The sequence below is a fragment of the Schistocerca nitens genome, chromosome 12, assembly GCF_023898315.1.
Source record: "Schistocerca nitens isolate TAMUIC-IGC-003100 chromosome 12, iqSchNite1.1, whole genome shotgun sequence".
NCBI lineage: Eukaryota > Metazoa > Arthropoda > Insecta > Orthoptera > Acrididae > Schistocerca > Schistocerca nitens.
The window spans coordinates 36,584,847-36,609,964 of NC_064625.1; the positions used below are offsets into that span (position 1 = coordinate 36,584,847).

At 38.4% G+C, this 25,118-nt stretch overlaps 1 protein-coding gene across 1 annotated transcript in view; it reads right to left on the reverse strand.

The window, feature by feature from the left end:
• The window catches only part of LOC126214886 (DNA (cytosine-5)-methyltransferase 1-like), a 116,989-nt gene extending 92,180 nt beyond the window's left edge, over positions 1 to 24,809 (reverse strand). Inside the window, exons 1-5 of the mRNA XM_049941531.1 lie at positions 24,718 to 24,809; positions 17,094 to 17,243; positions 15,574 to 15,786; positions 12,727 to 12,795; positions 1,849 to 1,939 (exon numbers count right to left, since the gene is read on the reverse strand). Of these exons, the coding sequence (XP_049797488.1) occupies positions 1,849 to 1,939; positions 12,727 to 12,795; positions 15,574 to 15,786; positions 17,094 to 17,243; positions 24,718 to 24,809 (615 nt within the window). The remainder of the gene's footprint in view (positions 1 to 1,848; positions 1,940 to 12,726; positions 12,796 to 15,573; positions 15,787 to 17,093; positions 17,244 to 24,717) is intronic.
• Between the last annotated feature and the right edge of the window lie 309 nt (positions 24,810 to 25,118).

The window sequence follows — 25,118 nt, forward strand, 5'->3', positions numbered from 1 at the left end:
CTTCCTCGAATGGGGGACTCCCAGCCCACAATGCCGTACGCTCATTTCATTTCTTGGAATAGTTCCTGTCTATCTTCAAGAGTCTGCTAGTCCAGTTCTTTCTACATCTAAGTGATTCTTCCCCATGGATTAAACAAATCTTTGACCATTTGTGCTCCCCTTCTCTATATACGTTCAATATCCCCTGTTGGTCCTATTTGAACAATGTTCTAGCTTGGGTTGTGCAAGTGATTTGTAACCTATTTCCTTTGTAGACTGACTGCATTTCCCCAATATTCTGCCAGTAAACTGAAGTCTGCTACCCGCTTTATCCACGACTGAGCCTATGTGATCATTCTACTTCATGTTCCTCCTCTAAGTATTACACCCAAGTATTTGTACAAGGAGTTTGCAGATTCCAACTCTGACGCACTTATATTCGTAGGATACTATGGTTTTTTTCATGAAATGCACAATTTTACATTTTTTAACATTTAAAGCAAGCTACCAGCATTGCACCACTTTGAAATCTTATCAAGGTCTGACTCAGTATTTATACAGCTTCATCCAAACTGTATTTTGTTGTAGACAACTGCATCATCTGTGAAAAGTCTGAGGTTTCTATTAATACTGCCTGCAAGATTGTCAATATACAACATGAACTGAAAGGGATGTGACACCCATCCCTGGAGTACACCAGACGTTACTTTTACATCTGTTGATGACTCTCCATCAAAGATAACATACTGCGTCCTCACCACCAAGAAATCTTCAATCCAGTCAGATATATCACCTGATATCCTATGTGATCAAAGTTTTGATAATGCAATTTTTTCATTATTTCCATTTCGCATTAAAAAACATATTTTTCCTCCTTTCAACAATGCTGTTGACAATGAACAGGACTGCTTTCAACAGTCATGGTCAGTCATCTAATGTGGTACATACATCAACACTGACATAGCAACATTCATAATGATGCTACTGTCAGTGGCTGTGCAGCTATCGTGGCACCTCCTTCCACTGCTCCTCACACATTGCTGGCAGGTGCCAAACTCGAGATTTTTGGTTAGACACAGCATATCTATGTTGGATGGCTCTGGCAAATCAGTTCAGAAATAAGGGTGTAAATTTTGACAGTCAACTTGAGGTGGATGTTATGGAAAGATCTCAGGTCCAGATCATTCCACAGTGACAAAAACAACACCATGCACAGACACAATGGACCAACCTTGTGGTTCAGCCAGCAGATACTCACAATCCAGTATCAACACTGCCATCACACTCATACTCCCTCAGTGCCTGAAGGACTGTCTGACAGTGTAATGGTGGCTTACTGAAAGCACTGTTATATGACTTCTGTAGAGGATGTTTTCCCTTGATTGCCCATCAACAATAAAGTCTGTTACCTCTTCAAGAGGGGGTATGAAATATATTACACATAACTCTCTCTCAAATGAAAATATTGCTTGTGATTACTTATGTTTTAAAACATAATTGAAATACATGGGAAGTATATCATGACAAAACAACTTGGGATGAACTTAACACTAGCAGCAGCATTAAACTACTTCAGTTCAGTCATTACATGCTGGGAATTCATATTGTGCAAGAAAAAAATGAAAGAAGACTTTTAAACAAAGGAAATGATGACAAAATAAGTCTTTTTTTTTTTGGTGTAACAAAAATAAGATGTTATCTGCAGATAATAATTGCTGTGAAAACAAGATATTCAAAGTCTTTTTTAATATTTCTGTGTATTCAAGTGACATCAGATAAAATTCTACCAAATACTGGATGTCTGGAAGACCAAAGTAAGTATTTAACCCACAATGCTTGGTGTATGTATAATTAGCATGTAATACATACCTGATTCTTTGAACTGGAGGGAATCTCTTCATCAACCACTGGAGTTGTGAACACCTTTCTCTGCTCCACTCGCTTACAGGTGTTACAGTGCCTTGAAAATAACAGCACAGGTTAATGGTGCAAACTTTCACACAAAACTCTCTGTGACACAATGAGTGGTTAATTACAAGTTTTTCTTGCACTGTGATGTACCTGTACTGAACATGAGATAGCATGTGATAGGAGCACATCCAAGTGGAGGTGCTCAGGGGTCAGTGCTGGGGCTACTACTGTTTCTTATATATATTGTATATATAAATGATATTCCCTCTAATATGAAAGGTGATTCTAAAATATTTCTATTTGTTGAGGGCAACTTAGGAAATTTATCAAATAATGCAATTCAAGAGATAATTTCATTGTTTGTAGAAAATAAATTGCTGCTAAGTCAAAGTGAGACTCAGTTTTTACAGTTTCTAACTGACATTTTGATTACAGGGATGGGTATATGACTGAACAATTCAAGTTTCTGGGTGTTCGGACAGAAGTTTAGCTGATATAGAAAGACTGTATTGAAGAACTTCAAGAACTGAGTGCTGCTGTACTTACAATTAGGACAGTATCTGCACTTTGCTTGGTTTCATTTGCTTATGACATATTACAGGATATTCTGGGATAACTGTTCCCATTTGCAAAGGATTTTTTGGATCAGAAATAACCAGTTATAGCAATATATGGTGTAAGTACATGCAACTCTTGCTAGCCCCTGTTCAGGAGTCTGCCAATTCTGACAACAGCCTCACAATATATACACTCTACGACAAAAGAAACGACACACCATGAAGGAATTATCAGAACGGGACACAAATCAGTAGATGTGATGTAAATGTACAGACAAACAAATGATTATTGTGGTGTCACCGCCAGACACCACACTTGCTAGGTGGTAGCTTAAATCGGCCGCGGTCCATTAGTACATGTCGGACACACGTGTCGCCACTGTCAGGATCGCAGATCGAGCGCCACCACACGGCAGGTCTCGAGAGACTGACTAGCACTCGCCCCAGTTGTACGACAACATTGCTAGCGACTACACTGACGAAGCCTTTCTCTCATTTGCCGAGAGACAGTTAGAATAGCCTTCAGCTAAGTTAATGGCTACGACCTAGCAAGGCGCCATTAACCATTTGTAACGTTGCATGTACCTCAAGATAGAGTCTCACTTGTATCATCCAGAATGCTGTAGACCAAAGGACAATATAAAAGTTAAGTGTTCTAGTAGCTACGTTCTTTTCTTTATCACATTCATTACGAATCCTGTTCCAGACTTAACGCCAGACGGCGTGAGTTGACGCGTGCCCTTTCGGCTACTTCACTGTGGACTGGCTGCTTTAACAGTCCATTACAATTACAATTTCAGAAAAATTAGATTATTTATTGAAGGGAAAGAGCTCCACAAATTTAGTAAGAGAATAACACATTGGTCCACCTTTGGCCCTTATGCAAGTAGTTATTCAGCTTGGAATAAAATGTAGTCAACATACCGCTGTGCTGTAAGCATGCTGCAGATGACGAACAAAGGGGCCATGCTAGGAAAACAAATGGCACCCCAGACCATCTCTCCCGGTTGCCAGTCTGTACAACATGCGACAATCAGTTTGGTACCCCCTCTTCCCTGAGCCATCTCCACACATATATTTGGCCTGGGATACCACTGACTGGTGTAGAATTGTCTTCAATGATGAGTTCCATTTTGAACTGTGACATGATGACTGGTGAAGATGTGCCTGAAGATGCCCAGGACTGTGGTGGGATACTAACCTGACTGTCACCCTCCATGCTGACTAACAGCCAGGAGTGGTGGCCTGGTGTGCCATTTCATTTTATAGCAGCAGGGCCCCTTTGTTTGTCACTCATGGCATCCTTACAGCACAGTGGTCCTCCGATGATATTCTATGCCCTGTTTTGTAGCCCTTCGTGGGAATCCATCCTGGGCTTACGATTTAGCAGGATAATGGCCACCAGTACAAGGCAAAAGTTCCTATTGCTTTTCTTTATGCTTGCCAAACCCTATCTTGCCCAGAAAGATCACCAGATACCTCCCCAACTGAGAACATTTGGAGCATTATGGATACGAACCTCCAACGGGGTTAGGATTTTGATGATCTAATTCGTCAATTGGACAGAATTTGTTACGATATCCCTCAGGAGGACATTCAACAACTCTGTTAATCAACGCCAAGCTGAATAATTACTTGCGTAAGTGCCAGAGGTGCACCAACACATTACTGACTTGCTCAGTTTGTGAAGCTCTCACTCTTGATTAAATCATCCATTTTTTCTTATTGTTAACAATATGAGCTTATTCTCAAGAATCAGCAACTTTCACTCAGGTAATACTAGGTAGAAATCCAATCTGTATTTGGATCACACTACTTTGGCTCTTCTTCAAAAAGGCATACAGTATTCCACCGCATGCATTTTCAAAAAGCTACCTCAAGAATTAAAAAATCTTAGCAGTGATTCTTTCAGTTTTAAGTCTAAATTGAAGGCTGCCCTCATGGCTCAGTCTTTCTGTTCTGCTGGGGTGTTTGGAAAAAAAAATCAATTTCCTGTGCTATGTTTTCAAATATGCTTGTTGTCTGTGTATGATTTATGTAAATTTTACTTTACTTATAATTAACTTTTCTGATGTTATTTTTATGTACCGACTGCTTCTGTGACCATAGAGATTGGCCCCTGAGTGTGGTCCTATGAAACAAGATAAGGAAAGAAAAAAAAAAAAAGAGTTGAAACATTTTTGAGCCTCTCACTTACATATCCGTACCTCTTGGTGACTGTGTAGTGAATTGCCAGACTACAAATCCAAAGGTTCTAGGTTTGATACTTGATAATTCCTACAATTTTAACCCATCAGTTAGCACTACTTTTGTTGTGACCAGCCAAAACTACTTTCAATTGGCCGTAACTGTGGACTCTTTGACTGTTTTGGGAGAAGGCTCATCAAATTAGATCACATGAAATATTAGTTCACTTCATGACATAAATGAATGAAAGATTTGCTCAACTTTAACACAGTTCTTTTCCACAGGACTGCTTGATAAGTTACAGCTGTCCTTGACTATGGAGGCATCACTTGATTCACCAGTTAACAAACTGTTCCCTTACAGTACAAAATGCAACATTTATGACAGTACATTTCATCAGAAACTTTAACAACTGTCGCTGTCCTACATGATGGTGCTGACTGTTGTAGCTGAGGTCATGAACTGAGGTAGAGCTCTTGCATGCTAGTCACTATACTGACCTCAGTATGAAGGCGCTGCTATGCTGAGACGGAGGCATGTCTTCTGGAGCGTCTCCCACTTGTTGCTTTGGACTGCAATGAGCCCTCACAAATATCTGTGGTACTGATTGGAGTTGTTGATTTTGGTGTGACACCATGATCTCTGGACGACACCACAACTTTCCCATCCGGCCATGTTTGTTAAGATATGCATTTCCTTTTTCTCAATTTTAAACAACCTACTGATGGTTTTAACAGACCAGATAGTATAAAACACTAAAACAATTGCCCATCTGTGACAACCTAAGAAGGTTAGTTTAGTTAACAATGAAGGCAACAAAGTTGTAAGTAATGGTTAATGATCAAGAGCTTTACAAATGGACTGACACAAGGTGACAGTCTCTCTGTAGTCCTGCTCCACATAGCACAGCATAGTCTGATACAAAAAATAAGAAAGAGAGGTACAATAATGATGAAATCTAGTCAAATACATGCATATTTATATGACACTGCATTTGGCAAGAAATGGAAACACCCTAAAGAAATGTATGAACTACTGAAAGTAGAAGGAGTAAAAATTGGACCTAGTGTCAGTAAGACAAGATAAAATAGATGACAGTGCTGAATTCTAAGGTAAGAACAGCAACCACATCACTTGAAGGCGTCTAACAAATGTTTTAAAGCTGTCACTGTTTCCATTAGCTAGGTGTACTTGTGATACCGCTATGAGACAATGTATTAGAGAACGGATGAAATAAAAGTACTGCAAGCAATTTGCAGGCCTGTAAAATAGGTAGAGGGTTGGAAAGTAATAAATGATCATGAAGTGCAACAGCTTAAATGATCATGAAATACATCTTATGCAAGGAAGGGTAGAGTAAAATTCATTAAATATGAAAGAATACACTGGTTAGGACATAAGGAAAGGATGTGAGATGATAGGATGCCCAAAAAATGTGGTTCTGCGAACCATAATGGCAAAAACCACAGATACAAAGTTTTGAGAAAAATAGATGTTTGTGAAAATCAGATTTGTAGGCAAAGCACCAGTCTCACAGGTTTGTCCTGTTTTTTTTTAACCAAGTATCAATATCTCAAACTTCCTATAAAAATTACATACCTACTTTATTTTCTGAAATATTAATTAATATTTGGGATAATTATTATTAATGTTGATCCAGCTAATGGGAATAGTGTCTTTTTGACTGTTGTGTAGTTTGTAATCAATGTGAATCTAGGATCAGAACATGAAGAACAGATACTAAATGCACCACAAACACAATTATGGTCTATTACAGCACTTCATGCTCCGCATTATCATCAACTTTTGAATGGGTGTGCCTCTGTATAACGTGCGTCAAACACGAATAAAATTGTTTTGGACCATTCCATTGTTGTTTCAAAATGGTGAGCCTGTACCTATTCCTTCACTATCCCTTCAATTAACATAGTGATAAATTGTGTTGTCATATGTCAAAATTAGCAACAGTACATAAAACAAATAGCAAGTGAGGTAAGAAAATAATTAAGATCCATGCAAGAAAAGACCCACATTATGAGCTAGCAGCACACTCCACAATGAGGCAGTTGTCTATAAGTAATTGAATAAGCAGTTGGGCTGTGATTTGATGTAGTGTCCTTGTTTAATGCTGCAAGTAGGTGGTTACTGTGGGGTAATACCTGCTCATGGCAACAGAGTGACATAATTAAAGTTTATTTCATTTTTGTTTAATGAAACTGTGCTTTTAACAAGTATTATTTAACTGAAATAATATAAAACTATGATTTTGCTCTTACATGTTCACCTTGGTATCAGAAAGGCAGCTATTCTTTATGTGTGTACGAAGTACTTTGGGCATCAATTCATGTTTCGAAAATTGGTGTGTTTGCTCAAGGGTTAAGCACATCCAATGGTTTGAGGTTCATATAAAACTGTCTGTTTACTTTAAATCTAATAGTTTTGCTAAGGTTAAATGTTTCAAGTTTGATCTTGTACTTTTGTCAAGTCTTTTTGTTTCAAGGTTGAGATTTGCCTTGCCTCTACACATTTGGGCACTAGAAATTGCAAAGCATCTACAAGCTGTGGAGTAATCGTGGTCACCTTTGATGTGACTTGAAGAAAATGGTTGCCTCTCATAACTCATATTGACAATATGTTACCTTAAGCAACAGTTCAACGCAGCCTGTTGAAAATTGTAAAATTTCTGAAAGGTACACTGTTACCACAGACATCTACTTTCAGTTTGGTAGTGAGGTTGATAACACTCTGAAAGTTTCTGAAATCTTCAGCATTCATTTTACAGACTGGAATGCTGAAACCAAAGAATGTGAGGTTATGGTGGAGCTTTTATGAAGAAATGGCCATCAGTGTAGCCAGTGAGCATTCCTACAGCAAAGATACTTTGTGCTTTGAGCCCTTAAGGAAGCGAAGGTCAGAGAAATCTCTGAGACAGCTTCTCACAAATGTTCAGATACAGAGTGCAGTGATACAGCATTAAGAAAGCTGGTTCACTGTAAAATCAACAGATGTCAGGAACATGTATACATGCTACAATCTGAACATTGACGATGGTGTACTTTAGTTCCTCAAATGATGAAAGGAAGATTCTGCCCCATAAGAAAGAAGGGCTGAAAAAGAGCTAGACGGCTAGACAATGGGCTGACTGATCTTCCCAAAATGGAGATCTGATGATGGAACAGAAAAGCAGATGACAGAGATGTTCAGAAGCAGATTGTTGAGGAGACCAAAAGCCATCAACAGCTGTAGTATTTAACAACAACAACAAGAGGAAAAATCTTTGTTACTATGAGAAATGTTCAGTTGCATCATGGTTCAGATTCATTTTTAAACTGTAGGACCCCCTATAACTGTGTGTATAAGTCAGTTCAGAGACCAGAGTAAGACAGAGGCATAAAGCATCCTACAGGTCCATGCCTAGTAAACCACTGTGGTGTTCAAATCAACCTTCAAACTGATGGCAGCTTTACTTAAGAACAACCAACAAGTTAAGTTTCTACATCTATACTCTGCAACCTACTGTGAAGTGCACGGCATACGGTACATCCCATTGTACCGGCTATTAGAGTTTCATCCCATTCCATTCACGTATGGAGTGTGGGAAAAATGATTGTTTGCATGTCTCTGTACATGCAGTAATAATTCTAATCTTATCCTCACAATCTCTGTGTGAGAGATATGCAGAGGTTGTAGTATATCCCTAATCATTTAAAACTGGTTCATGAATCTTTATTAGTAGACTTTCTTGGGATAGACTCTTCAAATGTCTTCCAGTTTAGTTTATTTGGTATCTCTGACACTCTCCCATGGATAAACAAACCTGTAACCATTTGTCCTGCCCTTCTCTGTACATGTTCAATATCCCCTATTAATTCTATCTAGAATGGGTCTCACACATTTGAGTAGTACTCTAGGACCGATCGCACAAGTGATTTGTAGGCAATCTCCTTTTTAGTCTGATTGCATTTATCCAGTATTCCAACAGTAAACTGAACACTACCACCTGCTTTACCCACAACTGAACTGATGTTATCATTCAATTTCATATCCCTACAAAGCTATTTGTATGAGTTGGTCTTTCCAACAGTGGCTCACTGATATTATAGTCGTAGGATACAATGTTTTTTTTCATTTTATGAAGAGCAAAATTTTACATTTCTGATCATTTAGAGAAAGTTACCAGTCTCTGCACCAATTTGAAATCTTATCAAGGTCAGACTGAATATTTGTGCAGCTTCTTCCAGATAGTACTTCATTAAAGATATCTGCATCATTGGCAGAAAACCTGGTTTTCTACTAATATTGTCTGCAGGCTCATTAATATACAACATGAGCATAAAGGGTTCCAATACACTTCCCTGGGGCACACCTGAAGGTTCTTCTACTTCTGATGATGACTTTGCATCCAAGATAATATGCTGTGTGCTCCCTACCAAAAAGACCTCTATCCAGTAACAAATTTCATTTGACACCCCATGTGATCATACTTTTGACAAAAAGCATAGATGTGGTACTGAGTCAAATGCTGTTTGGAAATCAAGAAATACTGCATCCACCTGATTGCCTAGATCCAAAGCTTTGAGTATGTCATGTGAGAAAAGTGCAAATTGGATTTCACATGAATGTGTTTTTGAAATCCATGTTGGATGGCACTGAGAAGGTCATTCTGTTAAAGATACTTCATTACGTTTGAGCTCAGAATATTTTCTAAGATTCTGCAACAATTCAATGTCAAGGATAATGGACGGTAGTTTTGTGGATCACTTCTACTGCCCTTCTTGTATATGGAATTGACATGTGCTCTTTTCCAACTCCTGGCCATTGTCTTTTTTCTGAAGGATCTACAACACATTATAATTAAAAGAGAGGCTAACTCAGCTGCAAATTCAGTATAGAATCTGAAGGGATTCCATTGGGCCCTGGAGCTTTGTTCAATTTTAACAACACCACTGACACTAATACTTATTTCATTCATCTTTTCAGTGGTGTTAGAATTAAATTGGCGGCAATTGTCCTGGGTTTTCCTTCAAAAAGGAATTGAAAATGGAGTTAATCATCTGAGGTTTTGCTTTGCTGCCCTCAATTTCAGTTCCTTTCTCATTTGCTAGGGACTGGAAACTAACTTTTGTGCCACTCACAGCATTTATGTATGACCAGGATTTCTTTGGCTTCTGTGAAAGATCACTTGATAATATTTTGCTATGGTAGTTGAAGGCATCATACATTGCTCTCTTGACAGCCAAATGCATTTCATTCAGTATCTCTCTATCTATAGCCCTACATTTTGTTTTACACTTATTATGCAGTAATCCCTGTTTCTTTAGAAATTTCTTTACTGTGACTGTATACCATGGAGGTTCCCTCCCATTATTAACTGTACTACTGGGTACAAATATATCCAGTGTGTGGTCAACTATTCTTTTCAACTTGAGCCAGAGTTCCCCTACATGCTCCTGCCCTGTGCTGAAAGTTTCAAGTTCCTCACGGAGATATGATACTACCAATTTTTTATATTGTTTATGAACATACATATCTTTCTGCTTGTTTTATTTGTTCTTTGTACATTGGTAATCATTGTTGCCAGAACTGTGTCATTGTCAGTGATATCAGTTACATTGCGGACACACTTAAAAGAGGTATGGTCTATTTGTTGCCATTAGATCCAATATATTTTCATCATGAATGGGGTTTCTAACTATCTGTTAAAAGTAGTTTGCAAAGAAGGCTACTGTTTCACAGGATGTCTTGTGACACACACCACTAACAAAACTGTAATTTTCCCAATTAACTGTTGGATGATTAAAATCTCCACTGATGGTTATAGTTTGATTGAGGAATTTGTGTACAAGTGAACTGAGTTTTTTCTGAAGTCTATCTCCAGATGAGTGTGTAGTAATGGTTAACCTTAACCAGATGTTCGCAAACATCGTACTGCCCACATTCTGTGCGACCTCACTTCAGTGAAAGCTAACCTTAACCAGATGTTCGCAAACATCGTACTACCCACATTCTGTGCGACCTCACTTCAGTGAAAGCTAACCCTTAAGCAGAGATGGCAGTAGACCTTTTTTGTTGGCCATCTTGCTGGTGGGGGCATGGAGGGGCTCCACCTCTAGTTACAACAATTGTGGATAGGCTTGCCTCAGGAGAGGATGCAATTGGCTTAGGACACCTTCCCAACTGAATCAGTGCAGGCATCCATCGCAGAAGGAGTGCAACGTCATACTGATAAGTGGGTTTAGACTGTGAACTTCTTTGTAAATTTGACTGGCATTTTAATGACTGGAATAACAGCATGTACCCTCCCAACCCATGAAGTTTCATTTTGCTCTTTCTGCCTGCTTAATGTTTCAGTTTCCTTTCTCAGGCAGTGTTGTTATATGGCTTGCATAATCCAAAATAATCTATAAGAATTGGACACAATTCTGGTTGGGCACTCATTCAGTTTTTCTGTGTGTATATCATGTTTGGAGTGTGGTAGCAAGCCATTTTTTCCACACTCAGTGATACAAAAATCAGAGAACATTTGTGTGTTCAACTGCCATCATTATCATTCATTTTAAGTGATATGATGTATATAGTGGATGTAACAGTACTGCAGAAACCACTCACCAAATATTAGAGGTATTGAGTCATCAATAGGCTCGTAAACAAAACTGAAAACTGGCTAGCTTTTGGACAAATCTTTTTTCATGTTAGAGTACACACAAATGCACATCAACTATACAGCTACACTGAGCTGGCTGAATACAGAGTGTCAGAACTACAATTCTGCAGGTTGACTGAGATGAAGGGTTGTGTCACGTGGAGCTGGAGAGGGGAGAAATGAGGTGGGGAGAGGGAGGGAAGATTGAGGAAAGGTGGCTGATGGATTGGTGGAAGCCAGCAGGTGTATGGGGTGGAAATGTAGGATAGGAATGTGACACACAGGCAACAAATGATGATGATGGCCTTGAGTTGACTGGAAGGGAGAGACAGAACAAAGGTAGAGGAGACTGTGGGGAAGAGGGTGCCAAAAGATGATGATAACATGGGCTGGACTGGGAGGGAGAGATAGAAGAAAGAAAGAGTGGGGAAGAGTGTGGCAAGCAGAGGGACATGGTGCAGGGTGGAGGTAGTTATGAGGCTGGGGGCTAGTGGAGATTGAGGGGTTCAGCAAAGCTGGTGTTTGCCATTTAAATCTAGAATGTGTTCACAAGCACATTCCCAAATTGGGTAGTCATCTCTTCTCTCTGGCACAGTTTGGCAGTGGCTCAAAAATGGCTCTGAGCACTATGGGATTTAACTTCTGAGGTCATCAGTCCCCTAGAACCCAGAACTACTTAAACCTAATTAACCTAAGGACATCACACACATCCATGCCCGAGGCAGGATTTGAACCTGTGACCGCAGCGGTCGCGCAGTTCCAGACTGTAGCGCCTAGAACCGCTCGGCCACTCCGGCCGGCTGGCAGTACCTTTCATTCGGGTGGACAGCTGATGGGTGGTCATGCCCATGTAGGATGCTGTGCAGAAACTGCAGCTGACATGGCTCCTTTCACAGGCAGCCTTGATTCTGATGGAACAGGATAAGCCTTCAACGAGACTGGATAAGGATGTGCTGGATGGGTGTATTGGGCAGATGTGGCACCTGGGTCTTCCACAGTTATATCAGCTCTGTGGCAAGGAGTTAGGAGTGAGTGTGGCGTAGTGAAGGGCCATGATGTAGTGTAGATTGGGTGGCTGACGAAATACTACTTTAGAAGGGGTGGGAAAAATTACAGGTAGATGTTCCTGAATTTTGGGCACACTGATTCTCCACAATGATCTCATTTATACTATATGAATGTAACATAACACTTTTATTTTTCAAATACATTCCTAGACCAAACAACTATCTCACATTTGAATTGGGCTTCCATTTTTTTTTAAGTCATGTTTAAAGCTCCATTCTTTGGAAAAGATAGTCTGGACTTTGGATGTACGATTTCAGGTTCCATTTGTTATGTAAATCAGTGTAGTTTCCTCATCTTTGAAGTGCAATTTAAATAAATTATATTAAAGCTAATAAAATGCTAAACTTATGGCAATTTGTTGCATACTGAAGACCAAGTTACCTGAAGTCAGTATCTCCAGTAAGCTTCTCTTCCAAATAGTCTTCAAAGCGTGTATTTTCTCTGTCATACCTGAAATTGCAAATTTTTATGGGAAGTGCAATATAACAAATAATGAAATTATAAATTTGCAAGAGAAAATCTTATGTGGAATCAATAAACATGCAATATAAAAGAAATAAAGTTACTGGATGCATTTTGCAGCAAAAGTTACCTTTCCAATGACAAGCTGATGTAGCGAAATGCTGGATGACCTGAATATATGAAACTCAATATATGCTAAATGTAACTCACATACATCAACAATGATCAAAATTCTGGCAATAATTTCATGAAAGAAAGTCATGTACCAAACCTCCAAAGAACCTCATCAACAGTTACAAGACCACAGATATGTTAATTACATTCCTATCTCTGCCTCCATAGACGTGGAGTTATCAATCTCAGAGATAGTTGACTGTACTCATGTTGCCATTCTCCCAAGTGTTAAGCAGCAGTAGCTGTCAACCAAATTCTTAGGATGCCTTTCAACCAGTTTCTGTAGCCATGTTCACATAAAGCTCTCTAGAAAACTTTAAAAAAAGCCTACACCGAAGATGTAGATTTTGTTAAAACAGTCATGGGTGAACTAGAATTTTCCTCCCTCTTTCCAATCTACTGCCAGTAGAAATTCATGCAGAGTTGCACATGTGTGTAAGATAACTGCTTTTCTTTATTTTCAACAGTGAAGGAATGTGGGACAAAATTAAATGTGGCCATACTTCTCGCGATAAATGATCCACATGAAAAATGTTCTGTGTAAGATTTTGGTTATGCTTTCATTGCACCTATGTCAAAGCAACTGCACCATGAATACTTGCTGGATCTGTCTGTATGTATTTTGTATGTCAGCTAGTAGATATTTCCATTCCTCTTATCCCTCCAGGTAACATACTTAATTTTCTTGTAATAACAATGTAATTAATACAAATAATTCTACTGATAAGATCATTTTTAAATATGTACATAATTGCCATATTGTTAAATGTGATTATGAAGGTAATGTTGAATTATGAGAGCCATTATAACGTGAACTATGACTTTTTCTTGAATGGCTATATTATCGTAAGACTTTTCCCATTGTAGAATATAATCAGATACATATAATGGCTCATTTTTGCCAAAATACAGGAAAATAAGCTTGGGCATTGAAATTAGTTGAGCATAAGAATAAAAAAATAGAATTCCAAACCAGGAAGAATGCTTCTCAAGCATTTCCCATGTCAAGATAAAAACAGCAATGGTACCTCAAAGTGAATAATCATTTGGCTACAAATTATAGCTGTTTGATGCATAAGATGGTTCTCTTGCCATTGTTTTTCTTTCACCTCATATCCTGGTGGTGAAACGTGGAATTCATTTATCATAACAGTTCAATCTCTACTGTAGACTGATTTTCTGATTACGTAGATTAATCTTTCTTATTCTGATCTTACTTAACGAACAACATTAAGCATGGAACAATTATATCATTGGATTGACATCATGCATATTAGCAAAATATTCTGGATATTATAAGAGGGGAAGAATTTACAGTTCAGCTATCCAAACTTATATAGGTTCATAGGGTGAGTGGAACATGGGAGTAGTTAGTTACAGTGCAGAAGACAGAGATGTGTACTAATAGGAAAATGATTCTCCCTCTATTTCTCAATGTGTGTGTGTGTGTGTGTGTGTGTGTGTGTGTGTGTGCGCGCGCCCACATGTTGGGGGGGGGGGGGGGGGGGAGGCTATTATTTTAAGAGCTAATGTATGATCTCTGTCTTATGATGTAGGATGCAAAAAGTGACAATACTATCAAAAGGATAGACTGCTACTCACTATGTTGCAGAGCTGTTGAGTTGCAGATAGGCACAACAGAAAGACTGCTGTAAAAGTAAGCTTACGGCCAAAAAGGTCTTCTTCCGAATTAGAGAACACACACACACACACACACACACACACACACACACACGCAACTTACGCACACATGACCACTGTGTCTAGCTGCTGAGGCCAGTCTGTATGTTGTCTAATTTGGAAATGTTACTTGTTTGACAGTCTTTTTGTTGTGCCTATCTGCAACTCAACATCTTCGCTATAAGGTTCTTAGCAATCTATTCTTTTCATAAAACTGTCATTACTGCATTCTGGATTTTCCATTGGGATCCAAAAAGTGTCAGTTGTTTGACTGATGTTGTTGATAATAAGGTATAATATCAGGTTTGGCGTGGGATGCAGCATCTTTGATTTTGAGAAAGTTTTAGCAATAACTAACAAAACATCTCGTGTAAATTGAAACTATTCTGATTTCACCAAGAAAATGACAAAAATTACATGGAATAAATGCTCTGAGGAATTCAGATCTACAGTAGATCCAAATTTTCAATGGTGACACTGATGGAAGTAATTCACGGTCTCTGGGACAGAACAGTGGTTATCTCTCAAATTGGACCAGAAGGAAACCTTCTTTATGTGTTTGAAATAATGAACCATGACTGAATATGTAACTAAATTAATTTGATTCTTCAACAACATTTGCAATGGAAACAGAATGTTATTGGAATCTTATAATGAACCAGTTGGAGAATTACAGAAACATTCACTGATTTTGTCACCAAAATGTTTCACAAATCTGACTCAAACATAAGAGTGAAAAGTCAATCACATTCCTTTATCCTCATTAAAAGGTAGCCAAAATGAACAGAAATATTTATGTCTGGTTGTGAGCAACAACAATCACATAAAATCAGTATATGAATATAATGGTGATATAACTACTGAGTATCCGTACAATTTCCATAAAATAAAAATAGATGTGAACTTCCTTACCGTTTCTGGCAGTAGAATGTTCTCCCATTATCAATGAATGGAGAGCCATCACTTGATGAGATACCACCTATTTCTCTCCAGTTCTTGGGAACTGATCTATAATGTACAACAACTTTCGACTTAATTAGTGAAATTCTTGTGTTTTCACATTCATCGACTACAAAAAGTTCGAGAGGGTCAGCAGCTCTTCCAACAACTGTGTCCATTCCTCGGCTAGTAAATAAGAAAACACAATCAGAAACATATTGTACACCCATACTAGTGAATTGTATTTAGAAGAATATTTTCATAGCTATGAAAATTCCACATGTTTCAAATTAACACTATCAGCAAATTTTAGGAAACAAATTTATTGTAAGCTACGTACTGCAAATTTTTGTGGCTTTTTGTCATTATATTAGACAGTTCCATTTATCAGAATGTTAAGTTTGTGTGTCATATAGTGTAGCATGTAGCACAATATGTTTTCTGCCCCTGTTATAAGCAAAGACTGCACACTTAGTAATATCTGTTGTGTGAAATCTGATTCATTTACACAATAGTTCATATTAATGAACACTAGTCAGTCATTCACTGACAATGCTCTGAAGAACTGAAACCTATTTGTATTAAACAATTATTAGAACAACAATTTCAGTTTTTGCACATTCTTCTTCAGCTTTTTTTTTTTACCTGCACTGGTGCAGGATCAGCATGGCAATGAACAGATTTGTCATGGTTAGTTTAAGGTGTGGCCAGATGCCCTTCCTGTCACACCCCACTACACACCAGGACAGAATATGTGTACCCCAATTGTCTGTGTGAGGTGTTATTCATCTAAAAGTGAGCAAAAGATTTCAAAGTATTTGTGAATCATGTAACTGACATGGGATTTGGGTACCAGCCCAGTATTCACCTAGTGGGATGTGGGAAATGACCAAAAAACTACATGCAGGCTGGCTGGCATACTGACCCCCTTCAAACCACCAGTGGATTCAATCGGGGTGATGCATTTCACTGTCACAGCCGTGACACTTTAAAATACTGGGCAAATAGTTTTTGTGCATTTCACACCTTATAAAATAAAAATCACCCTCCTGAAAGCATACCAATAGTGATAATCATGCCAGACACTCCAGTAATTATTTACATATTCTTTGAGGAAATAATGGAGAAAGTGACACATTGTTTCTCTGTTGCATGATAGTGTGACAACAAAAACTACTGGTAAAAAACTACCTGAAGCATATGCATATAAATCACACTGATATCCCAAGCCCTTCAGTAAGTCACACTACAATCATCTTATAGAATGAAGTTATTTTTTCAATCAGAAAACGTCATACTACAATCATCTTATAGAATTAAGTTATTTTTTCAATCAGAAGTGGAACACATTCATCTTCTTTAGCTCAAGATGATTTCCTCTCGTGGGTTGCCATTTAGCAACTACAAAAAATGATATGTTTCCCATGAATGAATTACTACATTAAGTTTATAATAAACAATACAGCCAAATGTTACTTAGACGGTAAGCTAACCAATACCATGTTGCATGGAACCATTTAACTCGCTTTTCATCCTCCCACATGTACCGTATCTTTGCTACTAGAAATGGAGTACCTGGGAGGTTGGAATTGACAAGGACACAGTCGTTTACACAGATCACTTCACCATCAATAACAGCAGACCTGCAAAAATAATATGCAGCTTAGTTTACCATTAACTACATGACATCAAATATGTATTGAACCAGCATATAAAATAACACAATCACAAACAGCCCTTCTGGAATTTATGTTTCAATCATATTCTGCCATTCCTCTGGTCTGTGTCAATATAAATTATGTACATCTTTTCAATTTATGTAAAGAATTTCATTATGAATAAACAGATAGTTTCAAAACCAATGGCAGAAAGCAGAAATTTTCAATATTTCACACCTTGTATTAGATAAACTCACCAATAGAGGTGGTGCTGATTCACAAAGAGGCTCAATGAAAAAGACTGTTGAACATTTAAGCTTTCAGACAAGAAAGTCCTTTTTCCAAAATAGAAAACACACACATATTAACAAAAGTTCAACTCTCGTATATGGCCGAAGTCTCTGTGCGCTAGGGCCCAACTGCAGACTGAAACAGCATCTGACATGAGCTGCAGTCCACTGGGATGGGTGGTGGGGGCAAGAAGGGGGGTGGAGATGGTTGGATAGCAGGGTACGGATGGGGAAGTTGCTAATGCTGTCTTTAAGAGCGTGCAAGGGTGTGGTGAGGTTGTGCTATTTCAGAAAAGCTTTTCTGAACTGCAAAGGTGGGAACTCCCCAAACAACATATCCTTTGTTTCTGTAACCCCCTGGCCCCAACCTTCACTAGTCATTGTCTTCCATCGGCCTGTCCCCTTCCCTGCTATACACTACATACGCCTTCTATCCTACCAACAACCCTAGTAGTGTTCTCCGTTCATCTGCCCCCCCCCCCCCCCCCTTCAGCAGAGCTACCTCGCTTCAGGATTCTGCACCTAGCAGATGGTACACCACTGACAGTTGATGAATCCACTTTTAAAAGAATAGACATACTTAAATATTTGGGCAGCATCTTTCATGGACAAAATAGAATTGAAACTGGAACTAAACCAAGGATTTCAGTCACAAACAGAGCATATTTTGGCTAATGGGATATGCTGTGCAGTAGAGCTACTTTGAGACATTTTAAATCCAGACTGTACAAAATGTAATTTTCCTGGTAGCTTATAGTGTACAATACCACTTTGTTAAAGTGATGTGTTGCACGACATATTTAGGACTGATGAATGACAATCATTGACTGCTGAAGAAAATTTATTTAATGTAGGTTTCTCTGCACATGCACATTAACTGATCAGCAATGGAGATGGTGTTGCTACTGGATGGTTGATGTAAGCGGTGGTTCATGTCTGGCCACACTTGCTGTCTTAATGTACTGTATTACTCAGCAGAACTATCAAGGAGAAACCCAGGAAACATTTCAAACTATATATGAGTCTGAAACATTTACATTAAGGAAAGTAGATGAACAGAAACTGCTAGCCTTTAGGAGAAAGATTGTCAAGGAAAATAATTTACCCTAAGAGGGAAACCCCCTCCCATTTCCACTGTCACAGGATTGGAGAATGCCCGAAACCCAAGACCTAGTAGAGCTAAAGTAGAAAGCTGACATTGGCCAAATTAGGATGGATGAGGAAAGACTATCGTAAGTAGCAGGATATGTGTAGGGCACAAGGGGCTGCAGAAGGCTACAGAAAAAATGGAAGGATGATATCAACATGGATATGGAGGCAATGGGCCTGAGAAAAGGAGAATGGACCATGAAGTCCAGGAACAGAAATGACTGGTGGAGGAATTTAGAGAATGCACATGGCCTTCCTGGCCAAAGCAACATTTAAGAAGAGAAACAAGTCACAGAGTGAGTGTGACTGTTTTGTGGCAAGGTTAGTTTTCAAGTGTAGAAGTGAATAAGTACTGAAGTGCACTGTTTACTAGTAAATCAACTTCAGAACATATGAGAGCAGTTTATGTATTTATGTTGGTGCTCATGAAATTTGGAAATTATTACATATATTTCTGATATACAAGGCATTTTAAAAGATCCATATTTTGAGAGATGGTAGAATGGAACAAAACATGAAAAGAGGTCCAGTAAACATGATTTTAACGTGTATACTGTAAGAGCTATGAGCCCTTGTTCATTCGAAGAGATTTCTCTCACAGTAGCTGTGGTATTGTACGAAGATGGTGGTGCCATACAGAAGTCACCAATGCACATTGATACCATACACATTTGCGATGTCTCACCACCATCTGGGAAGCACTCCTGAAGACATGCCCTCCCTCAGCACATTACTGCCATCACACGAAGGCCAGTATAAAGCCAAGCAGGAACTTGCTCACCCCAGTTTGTGACCTCTGATGAAGCATCTGGTTAGTATGGTACATTAGTGCTATTCAAGTCTCAGGTGGGACTGGAGTTTTGTTAATGTTGAACTTGTACTTCAAGAGAGGAGTTTGTAATTAGGTGCATCAACTGATGCTTTACATTTAAAGACAGTTGAAAATATTTGACACACTCCTGTGGCAATGGAGTGAGAAAGTTAAGTAAATCTTTATGTCATTCATGTAATGAAGTGAACTAACATTTCATATGTCATAGTTACGATCAGCCATCTTCCACAGCAATCAAAAAACTCACACTTATGACCACACGATTGTAGTTTCATCAGGTTGTAGCAGTAGCAAAGAGGACAAGTGCTCATAACTCTTAAGATATGCATTTTAGAGCCTATGTTAACTAGACATTTTTCTCTTGATTTGGCCCCTACTACTACTTCCCAGATTGTGGAATATTTTTTAACACCCTGCATATACATGCAGAGATGAGTTAAAATTGTCATAGTCATTGTCATCACAATCAGCTGATTCTATCAAAAATGTATACTTCTAATTGTCACAGTCAAACAAAGAAACAATGACTTTATTTAATAACTTTGTATAGGGTTTCAATCCAAGTTTTAAGCCATGTTTTTTAATCTTTGTTTTTTTTTCCTTTTAAACTTCCGTTCATTGTGTGCCACCAGGCACATAAGGCCTGACTGAATACAGAAATTAATAAGTAAGTTGGCATTAAAACTGTCAATTGGATCTGAATTTTAACTTGGATCTATCCTAAGCCATGTGAGGAAGTTTCATGGTCAGCGTGACAGACTGCCGTCCTAAGGGGCCCGGGTTCGATTCCCAGCTGGGTCGGGGATTTTCTCTGCTCAGGGACTGAGTGTTGTGTTGTCTTCATCATCATCATTTAATCCCCATCTGGTGCACAGGTCACCCAATGTGGCGTCGAATGTAATAAGACCTGCACCTGCCCCGTAAAGGGCCTCCCAGCCAATGACACCAAATGCTCATTCCCATAGGCTGACATTAAAATAATGTACCAATATATCTTTCTTATCTTTCCAAAATTCATAGAGGTGCTCCTGAATGACCTTGCAGGCTACTATCTCTGGTAGAAAGGACACAGTACATAATGCCTCAAACACAGCCTGGGAAATCACTATCCATTATACTTTTCCTCCCAGGAACATCACTCAAGTGCTGTGTGAAAGACAACCTCTGTGGAATTGAAGAAAGAAATGATGTAGGAGGAGTATGAAACTTCCAGTCAGACTACAAGGTGTGCTCATCTGACTCAGAGAGTAGAACATTGCCCGTGAAATAGAAATGTCTAGACATACAGTCAGTTTTAGGACATAATTCAAATCTGTCACGAAATTTCATTTCAGCAAATTATGTCACAAAACAAAAATTTCAGTAGTTTGTTCATCTCTAAATGAATATGCAGTACAATTCTTATTTTCTTAGACAGAGAATGTTCATCTGTGGACAGTTTTTACGCCCAGAATATGTTCCAAGACACTGAAATGAATATAACCTACATCTATGACAAACGCCACATGACCAAAAGTAACCAGACACTCTGATGCAATGCAGAATTGAGTGCTAGATGCCATGAGAAGTGGATCCACCAGTGCAAAAGGAAGCGGGGATAGCAGGTGTGGAGTATTGTGTAACAGTAGAATTGGTCAGGCAGGAGTACTTGGTGGCTTCAAACGTGCACTAGTCACTGGATATCATGTGAGTAATAAATCCATCAGGGACATTTTAACTTTTCTAAAGCTGTCCAGGTCAGCTGTTGCTTATATGATTCTGAAGTGGAAATGCGAAGGAACAACTGCAACTAAACCCAGACCAGGCACGCTTCAGATACTGGTGGACATGGACTGTTGAGCACTGCAGAGGGTGGTAGTCAAAAATTGCATCAAATCAGTGGAAGGAATCACGCGTGAGTTACAAATTATTATAAGCAATCCAGTTAGCAAAACAACTGTGCACAGGGAGTTAAAAAATGGGGTAAAATGGTAGAACAACCTCACCATTTTTGGAGTTGATGCTAGGCAATGCCTGAGGTGGTGTAGAGTGTGGCATCAATGGATAGTGGATGACTGAAAACGAGTGGTTCAGAGCTATGAATCGTGCTGTACCCTGTAGCAATAAGATGGAAGGGTTTGTGTCTGATGAATGCCCGGGGAGCAGTACCTGCTGTCATGTGTTGTGTCACCAGTGAAAAACAGAGTAGGTGGTGTTACAGTATGGGGATGTTCTTTGTTGTTGGCGTGTGCTCCCCTTATTGTGCTTAGAAAAACATGAAATGTGGAATGACATGTGCACATTTTACATCATTGTGTACTGCATAAGTAGAACAGTTCAGAGATGATTGTCTTGAATGAAATGTGCCCTGTCATAAAACAGCATTTGTGATTTATTTATTTATTTCATGTTCTACAGCACCACATACCAAGTAAATTGCAAGGATGTGGAATGTCTCAAACTGCACATATTTCAGATGCAACTTACATAAATAGTATCAAAGATACAATGTACATAAGTTGTCAAATAAGTAACAGATATCCAGTTAACAGAATATTGTGGTACACTGAGGCAGGATCACATATGGGCTAATTTAGATGAATACAATAAAAGATACAATGTGGATAAGATACCAACTAAAGAACATGCAGTGAAACCCCACTTTTACACTTTCCAAGGGACTTTAAAAAAATGGTGTGAAATGCGGGAAAATGTAAAATGTGGGAAATGATGTCTTAAGCTGTGAAAGTTACATATAGGGTACCCCTCTTGCATTTCTTCACTTCATGTGTGTGTACATAATAGGCATCAAAATACACTTGTCAGAGACTTGTTTATTATCTAATAAAGGATTATTATCTACTAAAAACCGCTGATACAATAGCAACTGATAACTGTCTGGGAAGTAGAAACATTTGATTTAATTTCATATGTCATAATTGATGTTTTTGGAAAGCATGCAACTGTCATTCATTTTTTAAACAATGAAACACTGCACCAGTTATGTACTTTTTCATGCTTAGCACAGTGTATTTTGAGAATTTTTTCTCGTTGTCAAGGGCAAATATCTACCTAAGGATTTTGTGTGGTGTTTGCATATGTGTTGTTTTGTGTCTCTTGAACTGCAGTCATCTTTTTGAGGTTATCCAGTACTATGCCTCCTCAGTTATGTACAAAACAACACACATGCAAACTGTCACTCACATAATTTTTTTGTGTAATATCACAAAAAATATGTATGTAAATATTGTACTTAACAACGAGAATAAATTCTTGAAAAATGTTTTGTTCAGTATGGCAATATATGTAATTTTCATTGTGCTTAAACCAAAAACATTTGAGAAACGCAAATTGAATGGAGGTGTCAACTAGCACTAGAAGTGGCCAAAAGACTAAACATTCTAAATATGGTTTGACAGAGGTGTGACAACAATCACAAAACTGCACATGTGCTGTAGAGACAGTTTGGAAGTGTTTGCGATTGGTCACAATATTTTTATTCCAATGGACCTAGTTACTCCCATCAGCCAGAGTAGAATTTGGGTGTGGCAGGAGATATGGCACAAAATTGTTCCAACTTTTACATGTTTATTGGTTTAAATATGCTGAGTAGAGCACCCTGGTCTCAAGAAACTTAACCACGTAATGTTTGTAAACACTACTTGATGGCCAACATCATGCCATCATCATTTTATGTCAGTTTTTTCTCCATGAACATTTTCTTGCAAAGCATAAAGCATTGAAAAATTATTAATATGTTGACGCAAAATCAGGTGTGCATTAACATTATGGACATAGGAAATTTGATGTAAGCCATAACAAATGACATAAGCAGTGGGAAAACGTTAATTCCAGGAATGTTAAAAGCAGGATTAATTAACAGAATATTGAGTTACACTTATGAAGGACCTGTAATATACAGAGGAAGCAAAAATAATCTACAATAAATGTATACATGAATACAGAAAACCAAATTATTATATATCTCTGAGAGTGAGATTAAAAGTATTTGCAAAACAATTGAAAATTTAGTGGTGGTATTCATTTTCTCTCATAAATTCATTGACTGTACAAGATGATTTCTTTATCAAGTACTCTTTCAGAATTTGTTTGAATTTTGGTAATTGTTTATGCAGACATTTGATATGTCGTGGGACTGCATTAAACAGCTTAATGCTGAAATAATATGCTCCTTTTTGCACCAGATTTAAACTTCTCAGTTCAATGTGCAGACTGTACTCAGTTCTTTTGTCGCAGTTGTGATAGCTGCTGTTGTCTTTGTACAGAAAGAAGTTATTACAGACAAAGGTCAACAAGAAAAAAATATACTGTGAGGAGGTGGTAAGGATCTTCATCTTTCGAAATAAGTACTTGCAGGAGGGTCTATGAGGGACACCACCCATTATTCTGACAGCTTTTATTTAGCAGTGATTTTTTTCCTATTGAATGATAGCAGGCAAAATAAGAAGCTTTAATGGAATCCACTTCAGTCACAGAAGCAATAATTCATAGAGCATATATTGCTAATCTGTGTCTTTTATAGTGATGAAGGATGTGGGTACACCAATTATATTTGCTGTCTATGGATGCAACCATGAATTTTGTATCCTCAACTTTTTGTATTGCTTGATCTCTACATTTTATGTTAATTTCTTCAAGATTTCTTTGTGGCATGTGGAACACCATATAATGGGTTGTATCTGCATGGAGTGAGAGACCATTTGCAGAAAACCAGTTTAAAACTTCAGAGAAAACTTTGTAGTTTTTTCAACATTTCGTCAGACAATTCATCAATGAGAATTGATGTATCATCTGTAAAAAGAGTAGAATTACTCTTTGTATTGGGACAAAGAGGGAGGTCATTAATGAAAATAAGAAATAGCAGTGGATGGTAGTTTGTGGACAACAACATTCCTGAAATGACCTCAGACCAATGGAACAACTTCAGGATCAGTTAGGACCTCGACTTCACTCCAGACCCCAGCATCCAACATAATTACCTTCCATGTTTTGGGTCTTGAGGAAGAATGGGCTGCCATTCCTCCACAGACAGTCTGAAACTCATTGCATTAGTCCCCAAAGAGTTCAAGCTGTGGTAAAGGTGGAGACTGGACGCACCCCATAATAACATTCCCTAATAGATGTCCAGATATTTTTTGGCCATATACTACAGTTATGCAACCAGAGAAATTACAAAAATAGTACTTACTTCTTATTAGATACAAACCTGTAATACTTGTAAGGCCACGACTCAGCAACACTTTCTCCTCTCCAACGAACTAACTTTTGTACATGATACATAACGCTTCTATCCACCAGAGACTTTTTTTCATGGATACCTTCAAAGTAGTCCGAGTCGGATTCACTCTCCTCTTCAGATGTAGTGGAAGCACTTAGAGAATAGAAATTTTAAACAGCTGATTCAGTGTTTCCATTTTCAGTCAAAGTTTTTAGTCAATTGTGTAAGAACAAACACACTTACCCAGTTTCTGCATAAAATTGGTTATCTGAGTCAGTCTTGTACTTTTTATATCTGCTGCAGCCAAATTGTGAACAGGATACATCTCCGCCAAGCTCAGAATGTGGACCCTGTATAAGTAACATGCATCA